A 12257-nucleotide genomic window follows, 5' to 3' on the forward strand; every position below is an offset into this window, starting at 1 on the left:
TCTCTATTTTTTGTGGCTTTGGCTTCACTTTGGTCCTGAACAAATAACTAAATCTAGAGGCTGCTACATAGATGTTAGCAAATATTAATGAAAAGTGGGATCACTAGTTTTAAGTATCTATAGGAAAAGATTGAGCATTTTCATTCTGTAGGATGCATTGAACTTTTTTCTATTAATAAATGTTTTCAATATTCTGTTTGAGTTTTAAGATGGAATTGTCTCCATTTTATATTTAGAAACTTATTCATCCATTTTTTAAAAGTTACTTATTTTTCTGAGGTTTAAGTTCAGAAAGAAAGCTTTAACTTCTGTCAGCCTCCTGAATCGACATATTTTCAGACAGTATTTTCGTCAAATGATTTTATTGTAATCTGTCTTAAGAACAGTGTGGTAAACAAAAGATAATGGTCTCCATAGAATCTTGAGGAGAATTAGATACTAATAATTTTCGTTGTTTAAGCAATTTTACCTAAGTGAGTTGGAAAACTAGAAGATAAAAAGTGTGACTACTGTGAAGACAGGTGCTGTTTCAAGGACTAAGTGCAGTTCATCAGGCATTTTGCAGCCTAAGTGACATAGTTGGCAAGACCCTCTTAATTTCCTTTGCTGGGATTCCCTGCTCACCAAATAAAACCCCTCTTTTAAAAATAAAAATAGGGACTTCCCTGGTGGCGCAGGGGTTAAGAATCCGCCTGCCAAGGCAGGGGACACAGGTTTGAGCCGTGGTCCATGAATATCCCACATGCTGTGGAGCAACTAAGCCCGTGCACCACAACTACTGAGCCTGCGCTCTAGAGCCCGTGACCTGCAACTACTGAGCCCACGTGCCACAGCTACTGAAGCCCGAGTGCCTAGAGCCCGTGCTCTGCAACAAGAGAAGCCACTGCAATGAGAAGCCTGCGCACTGCAACAAAGAGTAACCCCCACTGGACCCAACTAGAGAAAGCCCACGCACAGCAATGAAGACCCAATGCAGCCAAAAAAAAAAAAGACATTAAAAAATAAAAATAGTTTTATAACTAAAAAAGGAGGATCTTAATAACATGAATGAGCATTGGAGCCTCACGAGTGGGGTGATATATCAGCTCTCTGGGAGTTTGGTCGTCTGAGTCAGTCTTATGACTCACTGAAGTGGCGACTTGACCTTCTGGAACTGACCCTCGACTGTGGTGTCAGCCCAAGACCCCATCTGAACAGCAGGCTGGCCTCTAGTAATTTTTTTGATGTATTGCCCTTATAGTTAGGATTTGTGTTATGGCTGCATGATTACCTTGACATGACAATGACATAACTGGCAGCGTTTTACAAAAAAAAACATTCCAAAAGATGAGAAACAGGAATAGGTGGCAGTGGAGCCCTGACCAACCCCAAAGATTTTACAAGTATGAGTATAAACAAACGATTTGCCACTGACATCTGAGCAGCTGTTACAAGTGGATGGAGGTAAGAAGACTTGGACCCAAAATAGAGTTTAGTCTTGCAGTATGAAGATAACAGGAGATTATGGGAAGAGAGCAGTTTGTTTTCCTGAAGAAAAGCGAACAAGGAAAGGGGTGCGAGGGAAACTGGTAGGTGGGGCTGGGCGTTGGCTGGGAGACATAGCAGATCCCTGGGACGTGCTTTCTCACACTTCACCTGCTCCTCTCCTCCACTCTGCACGTGACCTTTTGGGCTGGATGGGATGGATGTACCTTAGGCCCCGTCTGAGAAGCTTTATGTGTGTGGGCTGCACGGCTGATGGAGGTGCTGGTTCATTCGAATAGTGTGGCAGCAGGAGAAAGTTGGGAACAACCGCTCTGCATCTGACTGTTGAGAGCCCAACAAGCCTGTATATTCCTTTGGATTCAGAAAATTCCCATGTATGCTGGAGGACGGAAAGATGCAGTAGGATTCCTGGCAACCAGATGTACTCTATTTAACACCTGCCTGAAAGATAAAGGGAGGGATGGTGATCGGTTAACACTTTTCTGATAACCGCTTGTCTCCTGAACCAGATTTGTGTTCACCTAAGAACGACTGCAAGGCCATCTGTTGACTGCTCAGCTATGGTGGAGACTTCATTTGGAATGGACATCTACACATGCACACATACATATATACGTATGCACCCCTCTTTGTCGTTCAGCTGCTGCGGTGGCAGCATTCCCAAATGTCACCCCTGACAAATCTATCAGGGTGTTCATCAGATGCTGAAGAAGTCACAGGCAGGTAGCATCTCCAAGTATTCAGTGAAGAAGGACTGCCTATGCACAGAAGCTCTTAACTGTTTCTTCTAACAGATAAATGCTCCAAATCTTTTAACCAAACTAAATTACAAAGAAAAAGTGCTCAAATTAGCTTTATAGTTCCACTTTTCCTGGCACACTGGTTTTACATACATTTCTGTAGCATCTGCTCTGCTCAGGGCTTTGGTGACCATACCATTCACTCAGGCTCAGGTTGAGTAGTGCACCTACGAGCTGATTGGGGTCAGACCGTGCCACTCCTAAATTTCCAGCTGTTTGCTTTCTCTCCCCCCTGGGAGATATGGAATGTGTGGGTTTTAGGGTGTTGGGACAGACCTTGAAAAACCTAATAAAATCAAACAAAAGGAAATAGACTTTGGTTTAACCGTGGTGCATGTTTTTTACACTCTGGTTTAATGTTTCCAGAGACCTGCTAAAGTATTTACTTAGCAAACAATGTTAGTCACCTAGAATAACTTTGTATAAACATCATTACTCAGTAATGTCTGAGATCATTTTTTTAGTGGAGCTGCACACCCTGTTGATTTTTTTTAGTCCATTTCTTTTTTTTTAAAAAGATGTATTTATTTTTGGCTGCGTTGGGTGTTCGTTGCTGCGCGCGGGCTTTCTCTAGTTGCGCCGAGCAGGGGCTGCTCTTCGTTGTGGTGTGTGGGCTTCTCATTGTGGTGGCTTCTCGTTGCAGAGCACGGGCTCTAGGCGCGAGGGCTTCAGTAGTTGTGGCACGCGGGCTCAGTAGTTGTGGCTCAGTGGTTGTGGTGCATGGGCTTAGCTGCTCTGTGGCATGTGGGATCTTCGCGGACCAGGGCTCAAACCCATGTCTCCTGCATTGGCAGGTGGATTCTTCTTTTTTTTTTTTTTTTAATAGATCTTTATTGGAGTATAATTGCTTCACAATACTGTGTTAGTTTCTGTTGCACAACAAAGAGAATCAGCCATATACATACACATGTCCCCATATACCCTCACTCTTGAGCCTCCGTCCCATCCTCCCTATCCCACCCCTCTAGGTCATCGCAAAGCACTGAGCCAATCTCCCTGTGCTATGCTGCTGCTTCCCACCAGCCAACTGTTTTACATTTGGTAGTGTATATATGTCGATGCTACTCTCATTTCACCCCAGCTTCACCCTCCCACCCCATGTCAAGTCCATTTTCTGTGTCTGCCTTTGTATTCCTGCCCTGCAACTAGGTTCATCAGTACCTTTTTTTTTTTTTGGATTCCATATATATGTGTTACCATACAGTATTTGTTTTTCTCTTTCTGACTTCACTCTGTATGACAGACTCTAGGTCCACCCACCTCACTACAAATAACTCAATTTTGTTTCTTTTTATGGCTGAGTAATATTCCATTGTATATATGTGCCACATCTTCTTTATCCATTCATCTGTCGATGGACACTTAGGTTGCTTCCATGTCCTGGCTATTGTAAATAGTGCTGCAGTGAACATTGGGGTTCATGTCTCTTTTTGAATTATGGTTTTCTCAGGGTATATGCCCAGTAGTGGGATTGCTGGGTTGTATGGTAGTTCTATTTTTAGTTTTTTAAGGAACCTCCCTACTGTTCTCCGTAGTGGCTGTATCAATTTACATTCCCACCAACAGTGCAAGAGGGTTCCCTTTTCTCCACACCCCCTCCAGCATTTATTGTTTCTAGATTTTTTGATAATGGCCATTCTGACCAGTGTGAGATGATACCTCATTGTAGTTTTGATTTGCATTTCTCTAATAATTAGTGATGTTGAGCATCTTTTCATGTGCCTCTTGGCCATCTGTATGTCTTCCTTGGAGAAATGTCTATTTAGGTCTTCCACCGATTTTTTAACTGGATTGTTTGGGTTTTTTTGACATTGAGCTCCATGAGCTGTTTGTATATTTTGGAGATTAATCCTGTCTGTTGTTTCATTTGCAAATATTTTCTCCCATTCTGAGGGTTGTCTTTTTGTCTTGTTTATGGTTTCCTTTGCTGTGCAAAAGTTTTTAAGTTTAATTAAGTCAACTGTACTCCAATGTAAAATAAAAATTTTAAAAAAATAAAGAATATCTACGTGTAAAAGAAAAAGCTACTAGAGAGCCCACTCTATCCCAGTTGCTATAATTACATCTTCACGAGGGACAGTGAAGCAGAGCACCGATCTGAGAGTCAAAGAGCTGGGTTCTAGTGTCTTCTCTGCCACTTACTGTTGGTCAAACCACCCCATTTCCTTTTGCCTCCATGTCTCACCTGTAAAATGAGGGGGTAGGACTAGATGATCTCTAATTTCACTTACAGTTCTGGAAGTCTATGACCCATCTACCTGTCCCACAGTGTCTTTGTATGTTACCTACAAGTCTTCAGAAGGAACCAAAAACAATCTTGGGATAGTACCAAAGCTTTGAAGAAAGATAACAGAAACAACTCAAGCCTATTTATATTTGGATACCTTTATTCCTCTCGAAGAGTTGATTGATTTTTCTGAAGAACAATCAATGCAGTGCTTTCCTTGGTTGGAAATGAATAGGCGGGCATTTAAGAAATAAGTTTCTAATTTGAGGACTTGGGAGAGATGTATTTGCTTGGCCTTGAGGTCCTTAAGTAGTGAGTCCCCCTCAGCAATGATAAATATTTCCATGAAATTAACCTTTCTACACACCCGTTCCCCACATCAAGAATATGCTAGGCCTTCCCTGGTGGCGCAGTGGTTAAGAATCCACCTGCCAATGCAGGGGACATGGGTTCGAGCCCTGGTCCGGGAAGATCTCACATGCCGTGGAGCAACTAAGCCCGCACGCCACAACTACTGAGCCCGTGCACCTAGAGCCTGTGCTCTGCAACAAGAGAAGCCAGTGCAATGAGAAGCCCGCGCACCGCAACGAAGAGAAGCCCCTGCTTGCCGCAACTAGAGAAAGCCCATGCGCAGCAACAAAGACTCAACGCAGCCAAAAAATAAATTAATTAACTTAAAAAAAGAATATGCTATATTTGATTACACAGGACACTCAACAATGAATGAGTTTTCCCTCTGGTGCTGCAAATCTGGGTCACCCTTTTGACATTCCTGAACTCTATTGACAAATGCCCTCTCCCAGCTAGAGAACCACAGGGCCTTTGCTTTAAGAGCAGCCCGTGGTAACGGACACAGCAAGAAGAGAAAGAAGTCATTGAAACAGAAACAATGACAGCAGCTAATGCTGAGAAGTAAATAAGAGCTTCTCTATGTTCATCTGCCCTTGGAAACCAAAATAACTATACTAAAAGAAAATGGGGTGGGTGTTGTCGGAGGACAGGGACGGGAGAGCTGGAAGAGATGTGGGTGAAAACCTCATCAGCACTGTCTTTCTTCTGCCACAACAATAGGGATTGTTCATTCGGAGAGCTCGGATTTGGGAGCAGGGAGAGAGAGTGGGGAGGAGTGTGGACCTTGTTGTGGTTTGTGGACCTCATTTCTAGGCAGCTGTTGGTCAAAGGGGGATGTGGCGTAGGTACTGACAAATGTTCACGTGTCACGGCTGGGTCGTAAAAAGGAGTGACTCCTCCGTAGCACTGGTTAGCGTCTGTGCATGCACGCCCTGTAGGGATTATTTGATCCCTCTCTGCCTCCCTCCCGGGCTGTGAGTTCCAGGAGCGCAGCCGTGCACTCCTCTGTCCGTGGAGCTGAGCTCGGTGCTGGCTTCTAGAGGAGGCGAAATCGATAGATGCTTAAGGAAGGACTCTTGATTGATTCAAACTGAAGATAACTTGGAAAGATGCAGGGGGCAGCATGTCACTGACAGGTGATATCAGAGGCAGGTTTGGGTTGGGTTTTTCACTAAGTAGACCCGCTCCTATCTATGAATTAGGAAGTAGGGTCTTCAGATCTGGCTATTTCCAGTGCCCAGTTTCCTGCTGCCAAATTGGAGGACTCTATGAAGAGTGGTCAAGAAATGGGGGAAGAGTCTTAAGCAGTAAGGCTGGGGTTTTGTTAAAAGAAAACCCCTTCCTCTCTTCACATCCAAAGCAATAGACGCATTCCTTTCAGAGGAACAGCTTCCCCCATCCACTGCTATAAAATCTTAATGGGGAAAATATTCCAATCCATTTAGTACAGAAGCAGAGATGACAACACTCCTGTGATTGAAGGAAGCTGAGAAGACTAAATTACTAGTATGCCGTGATGTTCCTGTATCTCAAAACCGATCCTCCCATAGTCTTGGAGGCTAACTTCCCAACTTTATGCTCCCCTGAGATCACTCTAATCTAAAGCCTATGAGTGGTTTTCTTACTCTGGGAGCAGAAAGAGGTTTACATTTGAAATTGCTGTCCACGCATCTCATCCAAGAGGCAACCCCCCGTCCTTTAATCCGCAAGAGCTGCAGAGTTCATTCCTTCCTGAGCCAAAGGAGTTGCCTTAAATGATTACCTCTGATAAAGTACAGCAGGAGACTTTATTTTATTTCATAGTTCCCTTCAGAGCAAACGAATCCTGGTGCAGCCAGAATCCCTTCCTTCAAGGTTTGAATCCCTCTAGCCCACCCAGGGATGCGTCTCTTCCCAGTCTGGGGCCCCCAGAAGCATCCTGGCGTCCTGGCCAGGCAGGTTTCGTAACTGCGTGGAGTCTATCTCTCTGGTATGATTAAAAACCGATAAAATACCAACATTATTCAGCACTTAACTAGGTATCAGACCTCGTCCTGAGCTCTATTCCTGTGAGGTAACGGGTATCTCCGTTTAGCACATGAAAAATCGAAGTTAGATTATTAGGTAAATTGCACAGAGTATTCCCAGCGTGGAGCTGTCTTAATTCTTACATTATGTAGGATGAAATTGAAGATCTAAGAGACTGTCATGGTCCCCAAATCACAGAGTACTCAGACTTGCCAATTCAGAGTGGTGAAGCCAAACTCAAACCCAGGTTTCCAGATGCCAAACCTGGATCATTTTCACAACACTGTAGTTCCTGTAGCCAAAATCTAAATTTCCGTAAGAAAACCACAGGCATGAGAATCACTGTAAATCTCTTACTTCAAGAATGGATCTTTTCTTCCTCTTTCCTTCCTCCCCAGAGCTGGCATTTTCTCCATAAACTCCTTTTTTTTTTTTAAATTTATTTATTTACTTATTTATTTGGCTGTGCTGGGTCTTAGTTGCGGCATGCAGGACCTAGTTCCCTGACCAGGGATCGAACCAGGGCCGCCTGCAATGGGAGTGCGGAGTCTTACCCACTGGACCACCAGGGAAGTCCCTCCACAAACATTTCTTATACAATTTTTAAAAATATTGTATTAACCCTTTAGCTAGATACTTTGCCAGGCTCACTCCCATCTCTGAGACGTCTCTGGCACAGCGTTCCAACTGGGAGTTGCTACCAGGTCATTCTATCTTTCAGGGCCTTTTTGCTGCCACCGTCTCCAGGAAGCCCTCCTGACCACGCCAGCCCACACACCTCACAAGCAAGTCTCACACACAGTTTTTATAGGTAGTGTTGCCATCCAACACTTTCATCTCCTGTCCTCTTTCTCTCCCTACCTGAAGCAACTTCTACTCCGAGGCACATACTGTTGGCCAGAACCTAGGCATTCTGGCTATGATGGTTTTCTCCCAGTACATCTCAGAGCTGCCCTTTTGTAGTTTGTGTTTATAAACTTGTATAATTGTTCATTGACATTTGAGAACTGTTACCTGTCCTTGTTTAGGAAGCCTCCCCACAGCCCTTGGGCACCTGGCTCACAATCTTCTCCAGCTAAACCCATATGCCTCCCTGTGGGACTTCAGTCTTCTGTGGAGGTGCTGTCCAGATACCTCAGCCTCCTCAGCTTCAGCGACCGCCACCTCCTATATAACCCTGTGGCCTCACCTTGGAGTTTATCATTGGAAACTCTTCGACCACCATAGGTCTTAAGTTCCGAATCCCACTCTTGGTGCACAGTGGCCATTGCTTCCTTTATTCTCATTCCCTGACAGACAGAAATCTACCCTTCAGCTTCCTCCAAACCTCAATGCCTTTGCTTCCTCCACTACCTGCGAGTTCTTCGCTTCCTTCTGATCACATTTCCTCCCCCTTTCCCCAGCCTGGACTCCTCACAAACTTCTGTCTCACCAGCACCTCAGTCACCCGGCTCTCTTGTCCTCCCATCAAGCCCCCATCCCACTTCCATCTGGAGATCCCATCCGACTGCCGAGTGAGGCTGTGTCACCACGACTGTGCAGACTGGCGCCTTACGAGCTTGTGGCTTCCGTTCTTACTTGGGCCCTTAATTTGGCTCTACAACCTTTTAGGGGTCTTGGTCAGCTTCCTCTCTCATTCTGCTCAACAGCTCCTTGAATCTTTCATCACTTTTCCCCAGCTTTCTACCAAATTCCCACTCTGCTTACCTAGCAGGTGATCTGACCTCCCTTCAGAGCAAACCAGCCCTGAATCACAGCACCCTGCCTCACTTTACTGGCTCACTCTGCAAGCTAAATCCTCCCTCATCCTCATTTCCTTCCAGTGTCAAGAAAAAGCTGTCCCTCTCTTCAAAGCTCAGCCAACCATCTGATCACTTGATCCCATCCTGTCTAACCCCCAACCCTAGGAAAATAGTTCCTTCAAGCATCCTCTTTCTTATATTTTTGAACTTTGACCTTTCATTACCATTCCCTAACCCAATAGATATATTCAGATTCCTCAGAAACACACTCAGCTTCACCTCTCTGTGCTTCGCCTCTTCATTGCCAAGCTTCTTGAAAATTAATTTACACAGGTATGCCATGCTTGTCTCCTCCTCCTTAATTCTTTTTTTTTTTTCTTGGCCGAGCTGCGCAGCATGTGGGATCTTATATCCCCAACCATGGTTCAAACCTGCCCCCCCTGCACTGGAAGTGCAGGGTTAACCACTGGACCACCAGGGAAGTCCCCCTCCTCCTCCTTATTCTTAAACACACCTCTGTGTAAGGTCTGTTCCCATCACTCAATGAAAAGGCCTTGGCAAAGGTCAGCGATGACCTCTGTATGAAGTGGTCTCTTCATTCCCAGCCTCCCCAGCCTTCCTGTAATATTCGAGGTTGCTCTCCCACACTCTGCTGCTTCTTCCCCATCTCTCATCAGTCCTGCTTTGTCCACAGCACTGGCTTCTCTTTCTTTGTTATTCTCACAAATAGCAGTTCACTAGAAGTCTATCCTGAGTCCTTTTCTTACCTTCCCTGGGCAACTGCTTCCACTGCCATGGATTTTACTAAATTGAACTACCACTAAGTCACTCTCTCCAGCCTAGACCTTTGCTGGGCTCCAGGCCTATACGTATATTTAACAAATGTTGAATATACTGAATATTTCTTCAGTCCCTTCTCATAAATGATGATCCATGGGATGGTGATGATGATGACTAATATTTATGGACTCCGTACTACATGCCAGACACTGTTCTAAACTTCAGTCACCACAGAAATACCGTACGGGAGGTATTATCGTCCCCATTTCACAAAAATGGTAATAAACACAGTACGATTTAGTATCTCAGTAAGTGACACTGTTTTTCACCTGAATATCCAACCCAGGGACCCAGAAAGAATCCTGTACTTTATATTTCTCCTCCTTCATTTTCAGTCAAGCATCAAATCCTGTTGGTTCTTCTATTTGAGTTCCTCTGGCTTTATCTTCTCCTAACACATCTTTTCCAGAATCTGTACCTTTGTCTTACTTCAGACCCTCCTCATCAATCGACCAGACTCTTAATATGGTGCCCTGACTGCTCTTCTTGCCTTCAGTCTTACCTCTGTCTACCTGCAGTCCAATCATTCTCCACACCTCTTCTAGAGTGGTCCTTCTGAAATGCAAACTTGATCATTTTATTACGCTGCATAAAGCCAGTCAGTGCCTCCCCTCACATGGCTACTTCTGCTGGGCCTGAAAGACACCCACCTACCTTCATGGGCTGCCCACTGCATGACATTTCATCTTCATCTCCCACCATTTCTCCACTTTCACTTCGGATATTCCAGATATCTCTCTGAGTGACAAATGCAAAAGCTTTTGCTCACACTATTTTCTCTGCCTGGGTTGCCCTCCTCCATTTCTTTGTCTAGTAAACTACTCATTCTTCAAAACTGTGCTCTCTAATATGTAGCCAGTAGCCACAGGAGGCTAATCTGAATTAAGATGTGCTGTGCTGTAAGTATAAACACTGGATTTTGAAGACAGTGTGTGAAAAAAAGTATAAATGTCCCAGTAATTTTACATTGGCCACCTATTGAAAAGATAATATTTTGGATATATTGGGTTAAGTAAAATATTATTAAAATTTATTGTTTCTTTCTATGTGGCTATTAGAAAATTTCAGTTTACACAAGTGGCTTGAATTCGTGGCATGCATTATATTTCTATTAGACAGTACTTCTTCAAAATCCTTACCCTGTAAACTTAACTGAAGAGGCAAAAGACTTGTACACTGAAAACTACAAAATGATGCTAAGAGAAATTAAAGAAGACACAAATAAATGGAAAAACATTCCATGTTCATGGACTGGAGAATTAATACTGTTAAGATGTCAGTACTAACCAAAGTGATCTCCAGATTTAATGCAATCCCTATAAAAACCTCAGTGACATTTTTTGCAGAAACAGAAAAAAACCCATCCTAAAATTCACACGGAATCTCACTGGACCCTAAATAACTAAAATAATCTTGACAAAGAAGAACAAAGTTGGAGGTCTCATACTTCTAGATTGCAAAACTTATTACAAGGCAACAGTAATCAAAACAATGTGGTACTGGCAAAAAGACAGACATATAGACCAATGGAATAAAATAGAAAGTCCAGAAATAAACCCTCAAGTATATGGTCAAATGATCTTCAGCAAGGATGCCAAAACCATTCAGTGGGGAAAGGAGAGTCTTTTCAACAAATAGTGTTTAAAAAACTGGTATCCACATGCAAAAGAATGACATGGACCCTTACCATACACCATATACAAAAGTTAACTCAAAATGGATCAAAGACCTAAACATAAAAGATAAAAGCTATAAAACTCTTAAAAGAAAACACAGGGAGAGAGCTTCATTGGATTTGGCAATGATTTCTTGAACACGACACCAAAAGCACAGGGAACAAAAGTAAAAATAGGTAAATTGGACTACATCAATATTTAAAACTTCTAAGCATCAAAAACACAACAGTAAAAAGGCAAACTGTGGAATCGGAGAAAATATTTGCAAACCATTTATCTAACAAGGAGCTAAGATCCAGAATATATAAACAACTCCTGCAACTCAACAACAGAAAACCAAACAACATCTAACTTAAAAATGGGCAAAGACTAGAATAGACATTTCTCCAAAGATGACATGAAAAGCTGCTCAATATTGCTAATCATTAGGGAACTACAAATCAAAACCACAACAAGATATCACCTCACACCCATTAGGATGGCTGTAATCGAAAAAAATAAAAAAACAGAATATAACAAGTGTTAGTGAAGATGTGGAGAAATTGGAACTCTTGTGCACCGTTGGTGGGAATGTAAAATGGTGCAGCTGCTATGGGAAACAGTATAGATGTTCCACAAAAAAATTAAATATAGAATTACCATAAAATCCAGCAATCCTACTTCTAGGTATATATCCAAAACAATTGAAAGCAGATATAACAGTACATCCATGTTCACAGCAGCATTATTCACAATAGCCAAAAGGTGGAAGTAACCCGAGTGTCCATTGATGGAGTGGACAAGCAAAATGTAGTGTGTGTGTGTGTGTGTGTGTGTGTGTGTGTGTGTGTGTGTGTATATAGAGAGAGAGAGAGACAGAGAGAGAGACAGAGAGAGAGACAGAGAGAGAGAGAGAGAGGGAGAGAGAGAGAGAGAGAAAGAGAGAGTGAGAGGGAGAGAGAGGTATATTATTTGGCCTTAAAAGGAAGGAGGGCTTCCCTGGTGGTGCAGTGGTTAAGAATCCCCCTGCCAATGCAGGGGACACGGGTTCGAGCCCTGGTCTGGGAAGATCCCATATGCCGCGGAGCAACTAGGCCCGTGAGCCACAATTGCTGAGCCTGCGCATCTGGAGCCTGTGCTCCGCAACCAG

At 43.4% G+C, this 12257-nt stretch overlaps 1 protein-coding gene across 1 annotated transcript in view; it reads right to left on the minus strand.

Moving 5' to 3' along the window:
- Positions 1-51: 51 nt before the first annotated feature.
- The window catches only part of LOC309628300 (uncharacterized protein), a 31186-nt gene continuing 18980 nt past the window's right edge, over positions 52-12257 (minus strand). The window contains exons 8-11 of the mRNA XM_082391222.1: positions 10107-10190; positions 9955-10007; positions 2379-2571; positions 52-1926 (exon numbers count right to left, since the gene is read on the minus strand). Coding sequence (XP_082247348.1) covers positions 1912-1926; positions 2379-2571; positions 9955-10007; positions 10107-10154 — 309 coding nt within the window. The 5' untranslated portion in view covers positions 10155-10190 and the 3' untranslated portion in view covers positions 52-1911. The remainder of the gene's footprint in view (positions 1927-2378; positions 2572-9954; positions 10008-10106; positions 10191-12257) is intronic.

This window comes from Balaenoptera borealis (genome assembly GCF_965194805.1).
Source record: "Balaenoptera borealis genome assembly, chromosome: 4".
In the NCBI taxonomy this organism is placed as follows: Eukaryota; Metazoa; Chordata; class Mammalia; order Artiodactyla; family Balaenopteridae; genus Balaenoptera; species Balaenoptera borealis.